Source organism: Plutella xylostella, chromosome 8 (assembly GCF_932276165.1).
Source record: "Plutella xylostella chromosome 8, ilPluXylo3.1, whole genome shotgun sequence".
Taxonomy (NCBI): Eukaryota; Metazoa; Arthropoda; class Insecta; order Lepidoptera; family Plutellidae; genus Plutella; species Plutella xylostella.
The window spans coordinates 4,431,153-4,448,434 of NC_063988.1; the positions used below are offsets into that span (position 1 = coordinate 4,431,153).

Here is a 17,282-nt window from a genome sequence, read left to right on the forward strand (position 1 = left end):
CGAACCCGTGTAGCGTCCCCTAATCTGCGATACCTTATGCTTCTCCTTTTGGTACTATTGGCTCCGGTTGAACTGTACGGCTTTGATGAGGCTTCCTGGGTTTTCTATGGTGGTTTTGTTTTGAACCAGCCGAAGTTCCATTAAAGCCGGCGGGATATCCCCAGTAGGCTGTTTAGCTGAAAAATATAGAATTACTATAAATTGTAGCTCTATTTACGGGTTATCTGGGAAATATCCCTTTATATAATGTTTTATTGGTTCCAAATAAACAATTATCTGTACTTTGACGAGATAATAGTTTCCTTATTTTCATTAAGTACTTACACCTTGAGCTTGACAATGAATGGTTTTATTAGGAGCTATAAACATACCTCTAGCCTTCTCAAAAGTGTCCTTTACAATAGCTTGCAGAGTAGCAATGGTCTTTTCCAAACTAATTTTCAGGTCACTGTCAGTCTTGTAGAACCATGCCAAGAAGAGTGCAGCAAATAGGTCTCCAGTGCCGACGTATGAAGCTTTGATTTTCGGTATTTCAATTGTGTAGCATGAGCCTGAAAACAAATGTAGTGGGATAACAGGTGAGGGCAACATGTTTGTGGTAAGTGCATCATTAATACCTAAACATTCAAACTCTATAATTTCTTATAAAAATATTGTATAATGTTAAAGTATGAATGTGATGTTTGATTATATTAATTTGATATAATAATATGACCCAATAAAATCCTAGATATCTAGATAACTCATTTGATTTCAGAAAGAAAGAAAACATTTATTTGACACAACTCTTTTTCAACAAAAACAGAAAAAAAGAAAGAAAAAGAATTATAACATATAATTTAATAACATTTATAGATATCAAAAGATAATTATTACTTTTACTACTAACTTACTTAAAATCTGTAGGTATTGATAAGATAAGACAGCCACAATATCAATCTAACACTCACCATGACTACTGGCAATGCCAATCATAGTGTCCTCATCTCCCAAATCGGAGCTGGACAGCACCACAGTCTTCACCCCCTTGTCATGTAGCACCTGAATGGCCCTGAGTGCATCATCCAAGTTGTTGACTTTCACTCCGGTCAGTTGTTCCGCCTCAAACTGGTTCGGAGTGAGAATGTCTGCGAGCGGAACCACCACGTCTCTGTAGACTGGCAGGATGTCGGCTGGTACATACATCTTTCCATTGTCTCCCATTACTGGGTCGCAAACTGAAACATAAAAACAAATTCAGATTACAATATAGGGGTCCCAGATCAACAGGTAAAAGTTGGTAGACATTCTTTTTTCTTTAACTGGTACCTTTTTCTGAATTCAAGGACAATAAGAAATAGGTACATCACATAAGTTTAAGAAATTACAAAAAAATATGGTTGCTTAATAATCTTTTTTGTGGCTTGCACTAGATTTTATTGCAAAATTAGTGCTGCTGAACTCTATGTAACTACAATACTACTACTGTGTTTGTACAATATAGTGAACATCTATAAAATATGTTCCAGCATGTTAATATGTCAGTAATAGATTTAGATAACATTACAAGGTTGCAATACATTACTTATTATTAGACTTTGTAAGATGAGACAAACAACCTGATTATGTAAATGTTAACAACATACATATTTATTATGAGTAGGACAACATTTTATGGTTTCGTACTTACCAGCAAATTGCCTTCAATTACTTTAGTAGCTATTAACCCTTTAACTGATGATGGCAATATACGTGCCACCATCTTATAGGCCTGAGAATTCTAAAAGTTTATTCGATCTTGCTACTGGAAACGTCACTAATACATAGCTGAATGCACATCAGTATTTTTTTTCTTCAATCAAATCAATTAGTAGTGCCAAACTGCCAACATTTAAAAAAAAAATGTCACTTGAAAAAAAATGGCCTCATTTCAATAGTACAAAGTTTATTTAAAAATATCTCATCAATCCTGCAGATAAAAATGTGAGTAACCTTCTTTTTTTATATAAACATGTAGTATAGAAGACGATATGATCAATATTTATAAAAAAAATCGACATTTTTTATTCGAATTTCCATTTTTTTGTGGTGGCCATATATATGCCACTATCAACTTGTAGGTACCTACATGGTGGCAATATAATGTACACCGCCAGTCCAAACCCCGGCAAAGCTCCGCTCCCTCCCTGCTTCCTCCAGACAACGATCCACAATGAAGCGGAACAAAGTCCCACCAGATGATGCCACCGCCCATGAGCCGGAAGACATGCCCGGCACTCCAGATGGCACGACTTCCGAAGATGACCCGGAAGAACCGGACCCAGAACAAGCTTCCACCCAAAACGATTCGACAAAGATTCGGTGAGGGCACCCACAGGCGACGACGCTCCACCCAGCTCGACGGCCCCACCGTCCCCACCCCCACCAGCCTGCCAATCTCCCCCACCCACCAGACCCCCAAGCACCTCAAGACCAACACCAGAGACTCCACATCGAAGTCCCCCAGCCACAAGACCCCAAAGTGCCTCAACATCTGCACCAACATCTCACCAACATCAAAGCCGCCCAGCTGCAAGAGCACCAAGCAACGCAGAACCAACCGCATCCCCCAACACACCAGACAGGCCATACGAAAATGAACCCCCGGACCCCCCGTCCCCAGACCCAGACTCGGACGAAGATGAGACCGACTGGAAAAAACAAGAATGGACCCAGAAACCAGATCAGCCACCCTGACACTCCGAAAGTTCAATCCCCAAAACAGCCTCCAAACAGAACGAAACCTCCGACCCACCCCTCTCCACTCTTCAGCGATGACGCACCAAACACCTCTGTGGACCAAACCAATTTATACCAAGCCCTGATTTCTTCTTTAGTGGTTGGTGTATAATTTCTCGATCCTACTTGTACAGCGTATAAATTAGTTTGGTCCACAACAATGTCCAGCACGTCATCACCAAAGAACAAAGAAAAGCAGGTCAGAGGCCCCGCTCCGCCCGGAACCCGCTCCGAAGACCGAACCCTCGGAGCACCAAAGCAGCCGAGATCCGGCCCCCGGGTCCACTCCTGCTCCCCCCACCCAACCAGTCCCATCCTCACCCGAATCCGAAGACGAGAAATCCGAAAGCTCACCCCCATCCAACCCATCCGGCATGCTAGAGGATGCAACCGGCTCCGCGCCACCCGGCACTCCCGCAGCCGAGCGGCCCCGACGCCGGGGAGACACCAGTGCAGACACCGAAGCACCCCGAGGTCCTGCAGCCGAAAGACCTCGACACAGAGCCTCCGGTGCCGATCCCGAAGCGCCCGGAAGTCCAGCAAGTGAAGGAGACCGACAAGCCGATGAGGACGGAGACGACAGCGCCGCCGAACCAAGCAGAACGCCACCACCTGCAAGCACCCTCACCAAACCACCCCGGGCAGAAACCCGTTCCGAATACGACTCCCCCAAACCATCCCCAGAAACCGCACCATCCGGAACACCAAACGCGTCCCCCCACTCATGGGCAACAGCATCATCCGACAAGACCCCACTCCGCCTCACTCCACTCATTGCAGATCACTATCCAAAAGAAACAAAGAAAAAAAACTCCACCAACGTTCAAACCGGCAGTGTACATTATATTGCCACCATGTTTTTTTCATATAAAATATATATTTTTTTAAATTTTTTTTTCGAATTTTAATAAAGCTTTACATATATAACCCATACCCAAAGTTTCATTTTTCTGCTACACTTGGATCCTTCTGCTGGTTAAAGGGACAATAGCATCCATTGATAGTTATAAAGTGGTAGTGGAAAATTTTATGTTTTTCAACTTTGCCAGATAGTATTAGGAGTAAGTTACGCTTTATCTAAGTAAGTACATAATAATAAAACCAAATACCACATATGTAAAATTCATAAGTTATGAATAAATGTGGAGTGCTATTTTAAGCTATTTGCAAGAAGGAGCTAAAGTATAAGTGTAAATAAATTATCTTGAAATACTGCACCTCAACAATATCTACAAAATCAAACCATCCTCACCATAAATTAAATTTGGATTCTTCTGTCTCAGTTTTTTTATGATTCCAGCAATTTGCTTCAAAGACTCGGGTGACCTTGAGTAGCCGGTCACAAGGTGCGTGTAGAAGTGCACATTATTCAACACCAGCCCCTGGATCAGGTCTTCCATCTCTTCATTTTTCAGCACTGTGCCTTTCACGTGTTTGTAAGCTGTGTGGGTTGAGAACTGGACCGTGTTTATAGAGTCCACCTCAAAGCCCAAAACCTGAAAAATCATAGAATTGATAGGTATTTTTAAAAAAACAATCTTATGCTTTGCAAAACATAATGAAACATTAAGTCTGCCATTGTATATAGGTATTTTGTAGTTAGGTACTTACATTTAGTTATTTTAAATATCGAATGTGAAGAACCTAAAGGTTATTAAAATCTAGTATTTGAACAATAAATACCTGCAGAGGGAAGACTGCACTTTTGTTGCCAGCATGACCGTGCACCACATGGCTCTGGATGGAGAGGACTCTTGGAGTGTCGTCATTCATTTTATTAACAGATTTATTAAAACCTATGGGTTATCTAAACCAGAATTTTGAAACCAAGTTTCAAAAACAATTTTAACACAATAGGACGGATTTTAATCAATGAACTTGAGCTAAATGAGACGACTTAGCTGAATCGCCTCCACTCAACAAATGCTGATAAGAACTGTAGGCATTATAAACTAATTTGCACTAATTAATTTAAATGTGTAGAAATAAATAGAGGAGACATACTGGCATTTCAATAATACAACTGTCAGTGTCAGTGTCAAATACATTTGTATAGTTTATCTGTGGATGTTGGAGGATGTGGGTTATAATGAATCCTTATTCTGAAGTATTTGATCGCCAGTAGGTGGTTTCCGCCGCCTTAAGACGCCGACGCGGCGGCTGTCAGCTGCGACTGATAGTGTGCATAGTCTTTTGGGACAGTTCGTGCACACTATCAGTCGCGGCTCACAGCCGCGTCCGCAAGTGTGTCGGCGCCTTTAGTAGTAGCTAGTTTGGTTCAAAATATGGCAAATCATCGTACCATTTATGCCTTCTGATCGCTGAAGCAACCAACAAGACCAAGAAAAAACTAAATTTTAAAAAAATTCAGCAATAAGCAGTTCAGCCTCGGCCAAACCTGCGACCAAAACTCTAAAGGCCACATATTTGAAATGCCTAGACTTGCGTATAATACCTAGTTATCAATGACACCACTCTGGGCAGTGCCTGCAATTAAATAGTTAGGTACCGTAAATTGCATGACATGCATGACCCGTGGGGATCTTTATCTCCAGGGTGGGTCCTACCTACTGAAGGAATAAAATGACACAGAACATTCGTTAATATGTAGGTAGGTAGGTACTTTTTAGGGTTCCGTAGCCAAAATGGCAAAAACGGAACCCTTATAGTTTCGTCATGTCCGTCTGTCCGTCTGTCCGTCTGTCACAGCCGATTTACTCGGAAACTATAAGTACTACAGTGATGAAATTTGATGGGAATATGTGTTGTATGAACCGCTACAAAAATATGACACTAAATAGTAAAAAAAAGAATTGGGGGTGGGGCCCCCCATACATGTAACTGAGGGATGAAATTTTTTTTTTCGATGTACATACCCGTGTGGGGTATCAATGGAAAGGTCTTTTAAAATGATATAAAGTTTTCTAAAAAACATTTTTCTTAAAGTGAACGGTTTTTGAGATATCAGCTCTCAAAGTCGTAAAAAGTATGTCCCCCCCCCCTCTATTTTTATAACTACGGGGTATAAAATTCTAAAAAAAATTGAGGTGATGCATGCTAATTAACTCTTTCAACGATTTTTGGTTTGATCAAAGTATCTCTTATAGTTTTTGAGATAGGTTGATTTAACTGTAATATTATAACTATTTGCTGCTACGGAACCCTTTGTGCGCGAGCCCGACTCGCACTTGGCCGGTTTTTTATTGTTAATATTTGGGTATTAAGTAGTTAACTGTAAAGAGAATGGCCAAATCTGACCCGCTTTGCAGCCACTAACCAAACCTATGATCTTTAAGCACCTAACTATATCTTCGTTCTCTCATGCCTCATAATAATAAATTTTACACCAGGATATAGTTAGGTACTGTAGTCATGGGCTACACATCAGTATTTTATTTATTTAAACACTTTATTGTATACACAAATTACATAGTTTAAAGTAAAAGTACAAGAAAAAACAATACAAGTATATATTATTATATATACATAGGCGGACTTATCACCTAAACGCGATTTCTTCCAGTAAACCTTTATATTATTATTTTTCATCAATGGCTGCTCTGGCGGGTCATGGCGCCATAGAGAAGTGGCCATTCTCATTTGACTTACCGAGGTAGTTAGTAATGTTGGTAGGTAGGTAAGTACTTAAGTTCTTAACTTATCTTAACTAGTTAGTTAAGTGATTATTCCCCTAACTTCACGAGGACCATATTGCATCTAAAGTTCTTTTCCAGACATTTCTGTCATGGGTTCTAAGTCTTTCCTTGTATTCGTCCTTTAGATCAACAATAATAGGTACCTACTTAAGTAAGTATGTATAATTTTAGTCGTAACTACCTACCATACACATCCATTATTCCATAATCCTAGGCTAGCCTAACTTACGTAGGTATATTATCGAAATTAAACTGTTACAAACATAACAACTTTTTAATGCTAAGTATTAGGTAACTTATAGATCTAACTAATAGAAATTAATACATTATTTTAATGTTGTCTTAGTGTCAGTCTCACTACCACTTGTATCAATTAACAATCAATCACTATCAGCTTCGGAATCATCAGCTTCGGTTTTAAATTGGCGAGATTGTTTCTTGGCATCACTCTTTTTGAGTCGCTGAAGTAATTTCATAACTTCGACTCTAAATTCTAGCTTAGTGTCGTTAGATAGTGTTTTGACAGCCGGAGTGATAGATTTGAAGAATGCACGGTCGTCGTCCTCTTCTTTTTGAATGAGACCTGCTAGAATAGAAACTACGCTATCGTCAAGATTTTCTGTTGAGTTGAGTTTCATCATTTTCGCCGCTGGTTCGGAGTCTTCATTTATGTCAACGAACACTTCATTCTCCCATTGCTCATCTTCATCGCCCACTTCTACTTCAGGATGATGGCTTATTTCTTTACGTTCTCGTTTGGTCTTCTTCAAGTCAACAAACATTGGATCTAAGAAGGATAATTGGTCTCCGTAAATATAGGGCCTACATTGCTTGTTTGCGTTTCTTAAAGTTTTTCGGTATGCGTCCCTCATGTTTGTCCATTTGCGTATTAATGATAGCCCTGAAAAAGTAATATAAGTAGTTAGTTGATAGGTAGGTAACTAGGTATCATTAAATATTGTAATGCGATCCTCAAAAAAGATTTTCCCGTGAAATATCGGAATCCAGCATAGCTACATACCTAGTTAAATACTTGAACTTACTTATAGTTAACTAGTTGTCTTTTCTGCCGATAGTTACCTAAAGAGTATTAACTACTTACTTTTTAAGTATATTGCTAGTTTACATGGCTCTGATTCAAAGCTACTAACTACTTATATGCAAGGTAGATAGTTAGGATAACTTATTTTAGGTATACCTACCAGAGGCTAGAGAACATACGAAGACACGACACACACTAATCCTTATCACAATTAAACCTAACCTTAGACCTTACCCATTTCATGCCGATCCGTGGCATCAGCCTCCTCATAATTAGGTTCCACCACGCTGCAGACCTCCCTCCAGGCCTGCGCCTTGGCCTCCTTGTCGTGATACCGCGCGTGGCCCTTGTCCCACAGGCAGCCCTGCTCGCGGACAGCTGATATCAGCTTCAGCGCCGGGTCCAGGGAACCTCGCTTTGGCATTTCTGTTTCTGGAGAAGAGTAAAGATGTCGTGTAATGTAGATACGCTGGCCTGAGACCTAGGTCGATGACATTGCTTGTATATGTGGACTCTGAAGTTGTAATATTAAGATTACGGCTGGGCACTGTGGGCACAACACAACTCTTCCGGGTTTTACATAGTTAGATAGCTTGCTGAACCATAGGTAGGTAATTAGAGACTCCACCTTTCAACATTATAATAATGTTCTTTTCGAATGTAGGTAAGTACTTAACTAGTTTGGTACAGGTATGCACAGAGAAAAAATAAACTATGGGTAGGCACACTATAGGCACTCTAAATATTCGACGAATTGGGCCTCATACTAATAACTAACTAAAACAAAACTGGCGAAAAACGTCTAAGTACAGCAATGCACATCTGCCTACCCCGCATTCCGCAAGGTATCAGCAAGGAGTAGATATGTGTCCGTATTGGTAGATATGGTAGTACACTCAACATTGACATAAGGTGTGAATCAAGATCAAGTTAATATTGCGGTAATTAAGTACTTAAATAAAAAATTGCTTACTTACTAGTGTAGGTACCTACCTACCTATGATTCTCTTGAACTAGTATAAGTAACTACCTATACTTACTACCTAATAATAAAAAAACGTATTGAATATCACCTCGAATAATACAAAACCGTCCGTCCGTCCCCGTGTGAGACAGTCGCGTCCGGTTTTGAATACACGGAAAATACCTACGCACATTATCACTACAAACATGGTAGGTACAAACTTACCAGATTTGATTGAAGCTACTGATAACCAGCTCAATTTCACAATAAATGCCTTGGAATTGTAATTTTTGTTGTTATTTTTGCAGTTACGATAGTTCAACTTGTATTTGTTGTTATTATTTAAATAAAGAACCGTACAGACGCGCTCTCGGTCCGGTCTCCGGAGGCGGCCTGACGATCGTATTCGATTCGGGTGCCGACGGGGCGTCAGGCGTGGCGCGCGGCGGCGGCGGCCGGCCCGGCATCCGGATGCACGAAGCGGCAACGTCGCATTCACAGAGCAATTTATTATTTCGTCTTGTTAATAATAATAACACTTTCGTTATCGTGCTCGTGCTGCACTTTGCGAACGTTCGTTGCGCCATGTAACTACTACCTATTTATTCAGAGTTTCAATAAAAATAGAGATGAGCTGAAATAAAATGTCTTCTTCCACATATACTTAATAAAAATTAGGTAGGTGACCTAGATGAGAATTAAGAACACCTAATGAGTACCTATCGCACTTGTTTGGGCTATAGTATAAATTTACTCTTATTTAGGTACTTACTTGGGTTAGGTAGGTGGATTAAATTATTAAACAAAATAATTTGTATACTAATTTAATGCACCTACCTAAATCAAGTACCGAGTTACTTCGTTTTTCTTAAGTACCTACTTACTTACCTTATTTATATAATTTTGGTCTAACTATAAATTTATCTTAGGGTATAGCCCCATGGTAGCCCTATTAGTTTAACTTATAACATTTTTGTATCAAACAATAAATTATAGACTTAAGTAGTTACTTAAGTATAATTTTCTCTTTTAACTTATAAACTAAACAATAATTCAGTAATTTTTTTATAGATACATTGAACAAATCTTATTCTACATAATTAACTTTAAGAATATTAAAGAACTTCTACCCAAGGTCAAAGGCAAAATCTTAGGGGAATGTTTTAATTTAGCTCTGCCGACTAACAGTAGGCTGCTCTTGGGTGATTTTATATGCATTTTCGAGTGTATCTGTGACAATTTTCATGTCATTCTCTATGCTCCGAGCCCAGTTCTCAACATCACCAATTTCTTTCAGAGCACTGCTAAAGTTCTCGACTAGTGCCAGCCACTGTTGTGTTTGTTTGGCAAAGTTGATGGCTCCCTGGTGCAGCAACTTTGCTTCTGCATCCAGTTTCTTCTGATTGAGATATGCTTGGGCCACCCTGGAACAAAACATATGTTTACTAGTAAGTATACTTTGAATAATAAATAGCTACATTTGGCCAGGATTCAAAATCAAGTTTTTATTTGAAAAAAATTTATAGAATTTTTGTAGCTGTGTCTGTGTATGTCTCTGTACTTTATGTATGTTGTCCAATTCTACAAAAGATGGTTTTGTTTTGGTAGAAACTGTAAAACACATAGAATAATGAGGACTTGGGTGTAGTACTTAAAGTAAGACACAACCATCCTATGTAGAGTTGGATTCTCTTAGATATGTGTGATTTGAAGAGCTAACTTTACTCTAATAAATACACCTACCCAACATTCAAGTGATCCACAAGGGCTTGAGTTAAATCGTTTGCAGCTGCGATTGCTTCTTTGCGTTTTTGTTCTGAAATAAGTATAAATTATGAAAATGTGAGGTGATATTTGAGGCACAACGAGAAGTGAACTTATACCCGCATTATTAATTATATCCAACCTTGTGTTATTTTCTTAGCTGTTTGTCGAGCTTGGTGTTCTTTTATCAGTGACGATAACATTATGATTCTGAGCCTGGAAACTTATTTTTAACTATGTAGCCAAACTTATATTTAGAAGTTTATGACGGGGACGATATAACTGAAAATACCAAGTTATAATTGATAGGAAACGCTATAACTTCGAATTATTTGCAATTTTGTAAGAAAACAGTAAACAACACACATCGTACAGCACAGCTGTTTTGACTTTGACATTTGCCACTGACAGTGACAGCTGACAGATGAGATCATCGGACAAGAGTCGGACAACGACTGACAAAGCAACGTTTTTCCAACGTTTAACTAACTTGTGTGGCATTGTTTATGCCAACGTGTTTCTTTTTTCAACCACAATAAATAGAATGAGTAAACGTTAGACAAGAACTCATAATAATAAAGACCCTACTGTTCGTAGCCGGAAGCGGCTGGTACGTCATGTAGGGTAGACCCAGGGTAGAGCATAATGGCCAATATGGCCATTTACAAGTTTCTTTCCCTCCATTGAAATTACTTGAAATCATTGTTTCCTCCACTGTCGGCTTCTCTTTTACTAATACTGTCACAACAAAGTGGTAGATAAGTTTCCCGATACCCGCGGTGCTAGTAGTTAAACTTACTCTACCAATGCCGTCGTAGTTATAACACTTACTAGGTATAGGCAGGTACTTACATTGCTCTACTGTAGCAGTTTTTAAAGTTTTAAGACGCTGTCTAACTGATGTTAAGATTCCAAACATTCCAAGAACATTCGTGAAAAACGGTAGACCCGTCGGAGGAGTGGATCGTCACTGTGATGGTTTCCCGGTTGTGCCATAGTCTTTGGGGTCCATTACCGGTCAGACATAAAGCATCTACTACTATATATTTGTTCATTGTCTTGATGGCCCGAAGGATGTCAATGGAGATATAATTGAGCCTCCTATTATTTCAGAAGTCGGACTAAACAAAAGACTGGTGAAAAGTGTGTGCAGCAATGCACTATTCCCTACCCCGCGAGGGATCAAGGCAAGGCAAGAGGGGATCAAAATCCTGGCTTTTTGAGCTTTAGTCAGAGTAGCTACTATATATTACTTAGATACGAGTATAACCGCTATGCTGTATCGTTTGAACGTCTTTATTGCATTAATTATAGGTAACCGGCTAAAGAGTCCGGTGGTATCGATTTTCGCTTATCGCCGGTTGTAGGTGCCAGCTGCCGGGCAGCGTATCGGAAAAAGATTTCAACTAACTTGTTCAGGAGTTGCAGTTGTAGGTACGTTTTACAGCATCTGTGCTTAACAGTTTATGCGCGGATAATACTTACAATGTTTCAACGTTCAACCTTGTTATGCTTAGTTTAGGGTCAAGTTTTATTGCAAACGATTCAGATTCATACTCATTCCGATGCTTTTACTTGAATTTAATATGTAAGTAAATTACATTAATATACTTTCTTACTTAGATAAATATAATATTTTATACATACCTACCAAACTTAACATTATTAAGTACTTAGGTAAAAATAAACACTGCAAGTTAATTCGATAACAAATTATTTATTACGAAATACTACCTACTTACTTATTTAAATCTTATATATAACAGAACTTATTCTAAAAGTAACACAGTTGAGTACTAGTAGGTACATCCGGTTTATCACGATTAACTATTTAGGTACTTAAACTATGAAACCCAATGAAAAACGAGATCTTGGGCTATGTTCGATATAATTTTCTTCTTTTATGCTCCGTACAAAATTCTCATCAGCCAGATTTGGCTTTCTCAGCTCTGGCCTCGTGGCTGACTACTCCGAGCTGGGACTTCAGTTTTTCAGTAAATTCAGGGTCGTCCCAGCCCCAGAGGTGGTGGGTGCCGTCGCCCGTGCGCTGGGATCTTCTCTTCACTATATCCGGAGTTACGGCTTTCAGGTCGTAGGCTTGGCCGATCTGAGAAAGAAAAACAAATTATTATGAAAATTAATAAACAATCTTGAAGAAATCCGCACAGAGTGTATTGAGGCGATCGATGTTATTTTGTGTTAGTGTAATATAACAATATTTATCTGATGAAATGTTAAAAATAGATATCCGTTTGGAAAGAAACGTTCTTCAGTGGAAAATATAAACAGGAAAAGTTAGCGTGAGTACCGCCCCGCCAATCTTTGTATATGCTCTTTGGCACACTCAAGCTTTCGCTGATTAAGTCATGACTAATCATGATTCTCAGCACAAGCTTGTTTGTGTTGGGGTCCACCAGCCCGCACTAAGCCTGCAGTGAGGATTGGGGTAGTGATGAATCATGATGACATGTCTCCTATCTTTACCGACGACGTTGGTTAATGACACTGACTGCTATGCGGAGGTCCCGGGTTCGATATTTGCACTCGGGTCGGGGCAGATATTTGTACTCGGGGCTTGGTTATCAGCTGTCTGATACCCATATCACATGCTCTGTCTAGCTTGGGGTCGGATGGCCGTGTGTGAGATGTCCTGACATTACCTTAGCCATAAGCTCAATGAAGCCGATAGTCGGGGTGAGCATGTTGTAGAAGGGCAGCTCCGTGGCGCGGTAGTCCCACGGGAACGTGTGGTGGAAGTTGTGGAAGCCCTCCACGCAGATCATCCACACGCCGATGTTCTCACGAGGGTTCAGGGACCTGGTGACAAGGATAGTTTTAGTATAGGTACTTAAAAAACAATGCTGTGTTCGCTGTCAAAATACGGAACCCTTCCTACGCGAGTCTAATGTCGTGGCCACGACGACGCAGCGGCGGCCGGCGGCACGCATTATATTATTTTACTCTATGGTGAATATTAGTCTTTTGGTGCCACTCTGCCCTCCGGCTTACCTCGCATTTGGGAGATTTTTTGCAATACCCTGTAGTATCTAGATGTTAGGCTCCATAACAAATATAGGTAACCCAACTGAGTTAGTATCGTTTGGCGTATCGTTGTAATTTGTAGCGTTACGCTCACGTTTAGACCTCTATAGCAGTGTGAGTGAGCAGTTTGCCTACTGGGAACGCAGCCTAGGTATCCTCACTATTTTCACCTATATAAACGCCTAAACTTAATGATAATATATATTACCTACGTTATACAAGAGTTCTACACTGCCTTTGCATAGGTACCTCTTTAGGGGATTACCGTTGCGAGCATACATACCACATACCTAATTATCATTAAGCTAAGTCCCAAATCTGCCCTGGATTAGTCCAGGAAACGTGTCTATTTGTATTTGGAGCTAATTTCAATAACTTGTCCGCACAAAGGGAAGAGCGCTGAGTGCGGCGACTAATTATGATAATTGATGGTAATTTACTTATAAGCTCTATTAAACTAAATTGTTGTGTTCCGAATACATACATCGCACACATTCTAGCTTCAGCTTTGAATATTAATGCTTCCTAATTAGGTTGATTATGCGAGGCGTCCTCTTTATACTTAGGTAGGTAGAGTGATTATTAGCTCTATATACTGCTTAATTTCTGTATTTTGAATGAGGAATTAGTATAATCGTGAATTGAGAGGCGTTTGTTTGTATACTTTCGTAGCTTGTATTTATCTGTTTAGTTAATATTTGATAATTACCCAATTAAACAATCTTACAATTTCACCAACCAATAATAACAACTCCTACTCACTCGTCTTAAGGTCCTTATCCGAAGCAGAGTGAAAAATTTATGTAGCGTCTATTCGTTGGGTCTTTTAACTACGGGAAATTAACACACCAACCAACAATAAACCCTACTCAGTCTTGTCGTAAAGGCCTGTATCAGTAATGTGCGAAGCTACTGATGCTACATCGTAGCTTAGGTTCCTGGGATAAAATTACCTACCAGCGAAATCGACGTCAAACCAACAAAGTCGCTAAATAATACATTGTGACCTTGTGCTTATGTCGAGAGTAGCATACACTGTGTTTTGGGTGAGAAGTCTCGGCAAAAAGCTCAAGTCCAGAAATGTGTGGCCGGTTCTGAGTCCCGTCTCTATGGGTCTCCTGCACACACATACCACCCCTACTCAGTACTCACTTGTCATAAGGCCTGTATCCGAAGTGGTGAGCGAAGCTGTTGACGCTCCACACCACATTGATGCCGATGGTGTAGCGCAGGATGGTGGGGATGAAGAAGGCGTTGGTCCAGCTCTCGCCCCAGCAGTACACGGGCAGCACGGTAGGCAGCACGAAGCAGAGCAGCGGCATCATCTTCATGTAGTGTCTGGGAAGAGGGTGATTGTCAATATTGGTGATAAAGTTTGCCAAATAGTGGTAACGTTTGCTAGTGGGTCGTCTAAGAGAGTGCATGAGAGTTGGAACCCTGAGTGAATCAACTGTACTATTATTTAATTCCGGTGCGCCCTGGGAAGCTAATCTGACCCCTCATGTTTGTCATCAAATCAAATTACTACATAATGTTTCCTGAAAATTGCTTCAGCCATACAAAAGTTACCTACAGGTAATTATCATTCTCGTTTTTTTAAAACCTGTTGTGGATAAAGTGAATATGGTTTTATCTACCTAGTTTAATAACATATTTTAGGTACTTAAGTAATTGATTTGCCTACAAAACACTCACTTCCTCTGAAACATGACCACGGGATCTTCATACAGATCCTTCAAGTCCAGCCGCTTCCCCCCCTCTATGACCTCGGGGTTCTTCTTGCAGCACAGCCAGCCCATATGTGAGAAGAACAGGCCTCGCTCCGCGTTGTGCGGGTCGGCGTCCGTGTCCGCGTACTTGTGGTGCGTGCGGTGGTCGCGCGCCCACTCGAAGATCGAGTCCTGGGGGGAATGGAGACTTTGTAGACTGGTTATGAAGGTCACAGCACACGTAAACGGCCCTTGATCTGGCCGTCGGCCAGGCGAGTCTCGAGCTCCCGCGGCGAGGCAAAAGGCGATCGGTTTATGTGTGCTGTGACCTTTATTGCCGCTCTACCTTAAGTAGAAAGTGGATAAGTTTACACCCTCCTTCCTTAACTTGAAAAAAACATTATGTTTAATTCCTTTGAACTTAGAGGTGAATATATTTGTTTAATGAGGTGTAGAAAGGGATAACGAGGCCCTTAAATGACCAGTACCTTCTTGTACTAAGGAAATTAGTTTGTCCTCCAAATATAATAAATAATTTAAAGTTGCAATGAGAAGCATTGTGCTTTCCACAAACCCTACGATCACTTACAAATATCATCTTCCACATTTTACATTCATACTGCAACATTCTTATACATCCAATAAGATACCTGGAAGCCCATGGTCTGCCAGATCATGAGCAGCACGCGCAGGGGGGTCTTGGCCTTGAAGCTGCGGTGCGTCCACAGCCGGTGCGACCCGGCGCCGATGCCGATGGCACACATCAGGTGCACCAGGAATGCTGGCGGGTGATGGGAGAGATTAGGGTTGGTGGTAGGGTTCCTAATAATAATTATTATAAAATATGTAAATGTTTGTAAGTACCTATGGGTTGATGGATGTAACTCTTCCGGTACCAATGTTTATGAAATTTGGCATAAGTATTTATAGTAAGCTGACACCCTTAAACAGGAAAATCTTTTAAAACGAATCGAAACTAGGTAACTAGGTAGGTAGGTAATAGGTAACAGAGTCTAAAATATAGCATAATTAGATAATTTTATTATCGAAGATAGTCAAAAGATCGCGCCTATTTACAAACCAACAAATCATTGGTAATCTTTACAAGAAATGGCATTCTACATTGTTACCCAAGGGGTAAGAATTGCTTATTTATTTGAAAATCATAAATAAAAAAAAAACTGCTAAGCATTGCGACTATCAGAGCATGTTCGATCAAAACATGGTAAGTATTAAAATTTCAACCACCACTCACCAAACACATTAGTCTGCCACTTAGCCGACGTCAAGCCCAAGTAGATCCCGTACAAGGACCCAACATGCAGGAACAGGAACCACGCGATGTTGCCCCAGATGTACTCATACTGCTTGGGCCCGGCCTTCTTCAGCTTGGACACGTCCTGGTCTAGACCCAGGTCTTCCGTCTGAGTGTCCGTCTCGAATAGGACTCCGCTGATCGTCGGGTCCACTTGGGGCGGCATTTTGGTTTGATTCCTGGGTGCAGAAATGGGTTCAGTTCAAAGCTAGTTCCAAAAATTTCAAGTTTGTGTGCATGAATTAAACACGCGTGTGCCATGGCTATCTACAGGGTGCAAAAAGGGTATACTAAGCCAAAAGGGGGTGAATCAGGAGGTCATTCTAGACAAATTTGGGAATAAACAGTTGCGTCTCCTTTGTGCGTAACTTTGATGATCAAGATCAAGTGACTTTTTACTGTGGAAATTAAAAACATTTACTTACCAGCTTAATTAATCCTTAAAAAATATCGACTAGCTGCTCGAAACCCTATCGAAGACTAACTTGATTAACCCAATTTAGTGCATTTATAACATTCCTACGAATAGGACAATGACTAACAATAAATTATTCAATCGCTGAGGTCCAACCTGTTACTAAACTGAATCGGTCACTGACTTTGTTTTGTAATATATAGGCCAACTTACGGGTTTGTCGAACTATTGTTTATTTCCTACTATTTGAAGGAAGTGACTGCTAATAATTATCGAGTAGATTCATTAAAATAATAGCAATTAAAGATATATTTTTTTCAGGCTGCTTAGAATTTAGGTATAAGTTCTTTTCGGCCAAAGGCAGCTCTATAGTATACCTCATAAACAGCTATCGTACTACATCCCACGAAAGTGAGAACATTAATCTGTCGACGTAAATTTACATACTTTCCGGAGCACGAGGTGTCACGCGCTGTGTTCAATCACTGTTCACGGGAACTTTCCCTCCTGTCATACACACGTGGGCCCTGAAAATTATTATAATTCTTCATCGTTTCTCCATCAGTCAACACAGCCACGGTGGTTGCCTATCGCGAAGTCGCAACGAAGTAATTAGTA

The 17,282-nt window shown here is 40.3% G+C and overlaps 4 protein-coding genes across 5 annotated transcripts; all 4 read right to left on the minus strand.

The window, feature by feature from the left end:
• Nucleotides 1-51: 51 nt before the first annotated feature.
• LOC105392058 (pyridoxal kinase) lies at nucleotides 52-4,767 on the minus strand. The gene is made up of 5 exons (XM_011563648.3): nucleotides 4,441-4,767; nucleotides 4,010-4,253; nucleotides 951-1,217; nucleotides 372-551; nucleotides 52-176 (listed from the first exon to the last, which is right to left on the minus strand). Exons 1-5 carry the CDS (start codon nucleotides 4,528-4,530, stop codon nucleotides 55-57), a joined length of 903 nt encoding a protein of 300 aa, XP_011561950.3. The 5' UTR covers nucleotides 4,531-4,767; the 3' UTR covers nucleotides 52-54.
• A 1,906-nt stretch (nucleotides 4,768-6,673) lies between these two features.
• Nucleotides 6,674-9,033, minus strand: LOC105392060. 2 transcript variants are annotated; one of them, XM_048622630.1, is made up of 3 exons: nucleotides 8,780-9,033; nucleotides 7,690-7,887; nucleotides 6,674-7,314 (listed from the first exon to the last, which is right to left on the minus strand). In XM_048622630.1, exons 2-3 carry the CDS (start codon nucleotides 7,877-7,879, stop codon nucleotides 6,794-6,796), a joined length of 711 nt encoding a protein of 236 aa, XP_048478587.1. In that variant the 5' UTR covers nucleotides 7,880-7,887; nucleotides 8,780-9,033; the 3' UTR covers nucleotides 6,674-6,793. The 2 variants fall into 2 exon arrangements, with proteins under 2 accessions (XP_048478587.1, XP_011561952.3); XM_011563650.3 differs by having other exon boundaries at nucleotides 8,645-9,032.
• Nucleotides 9,034-9,422: 389 nt separating this feature from the next.
• Nucleotides 9,423-10,580, minus strand: LOC105392061 (biogenesis of lysosome-related organelles complex 1 subunit 1). The gene is made up of 3 exons (XM_048622632.1): nucleotides 10,326-10,580; nucleotides 10,163-10,235; nucleotides 9,423-9,843 (listed from the first exon to the last, which is right to left on the minus strand). Exons 1-3 carry the CDS (start codon nucleotides 10,384-10,386, stop codon nucleotides 9,588-9,590), a joined length of 390 nt encoding a protein of 129 aa, XP_048478589.1. The 5' UTR covers nucleotides 10,387-10,580; the 3' UTR covers nucleotides 9,423-9,587.
• Nucleotides 10,581-12,020: 1,440 nt separating this feature from the next.
• LOC105392062 (acyl-CoA Delta-9 desaturase) lies at nucleotides 12,021-16,423 on the minus strand. The gene is made up of 6 exons (XM_048622545.1): nucleotides 16,190-16,423; nucleotides 15,585-15,715; nucleotides 14,921-15,126; nucleotides 14,378-14,563; nucleotides 12,844-13,000; nucleotides 12,021-12,290 (listed from the first exon to the last, which is right to left on the minus strand). Exons 1-6 carry the CDS (start codon nucleotides 16,413-16,415, stop codon nucleotides 12,108-12,110), a joined length of 1,089 nt encoding a protein of 362 aa, XP_048478502.1. The 5' UTR covers nucleotides 16,416-16,423; the 3' UTR covers nucleotides 12,021-12,107.
• Nucleotides 16,424-17,282: the final 859 nt, after the last annotated feature.

Excerpts from the sequence above, each read along its gene's own strand:
- LOC105392058 (XM_011563648.3), bottom strand. The coding sequence starts at position 4,530 with ATGAATGACGACACTCCAAGAGTCCTCTCCATCCAGAGCCATGTGGTG. Across the intron at positions 4,254-4,440 it reads GTGCAGTCTTCCCTCTGCAG|GTTTTGGGCTTTGAGGTGGA; the intron begins GTATTTATTGTT and ends ATGATTTTTCAG. Across the intron at positions 1,218-4,009 it reads GAATCCAAATTTAATTTATG|TTTGCGACCCAGTAATGGGA; the intron begins GTGAGGATGGTT and ends TTTATGTTTCAG.
- LOC105392060 (XM_048622630.1), bottom strand. The coding sequence starts at position 7,879 with ATGCCAAAGCGAGGTTCCCTGGACCCGGCGCTGAAGCTGATATCAGCT. Across the intron at positions 7,315-7,689 it reads CACGGATCGGCATGAAATGG|GGCTATCATTAATACGCAAA; the intron begins GTAAGGTCTAAG and ends TTACTTTTTCAG.
- LOC105392061 (XM_048622632.1), bottom strand. The coding sequence starts at position 10,386 with ATGTTATCGTCACTGATAAAAGAACACCAAGCTCGACAAACAGCTAAG. Across the intron at positions 10,236-10,325 it reads AGCTAAGAAAATAACACAAG|AACAAAAACGCAAAGAAGCA; the intron begins GTTGGATATAAT and ends TACTTATTTCAG. Across the intron at positions 9,844-10,162 it reads GTGGATCACTTGAATGTTGG|GGTGGCCCAAGCATATCTCA; the intron begins GTAGGTGTATTT and ends GTTTTGTTCCAG.
- LOC105392062 (XM_048622545.1), bottom strand. The coding sequence starts at position 16,415 with ATGCCGCCCCAAGTGGACCCGACGATCAGCGGAGTCCTATTCGAGACG. Across the intron at positions 15,716-16,189 it reads GTGGCAGACTAATGTGTTTG|CATTCCTGGTGCACCTGATG; the intron begins GTGAGTGGTGGT and ends ATCACCCGCCAG. Across the intron at positions 12,291-12,843 it reads TCATTGAGCTTATGGCTAAG|ATCGGCCAAGCCTACGACCT; the intron begins GTAATGTCAGGA and ends TTTCTTTCTCAG.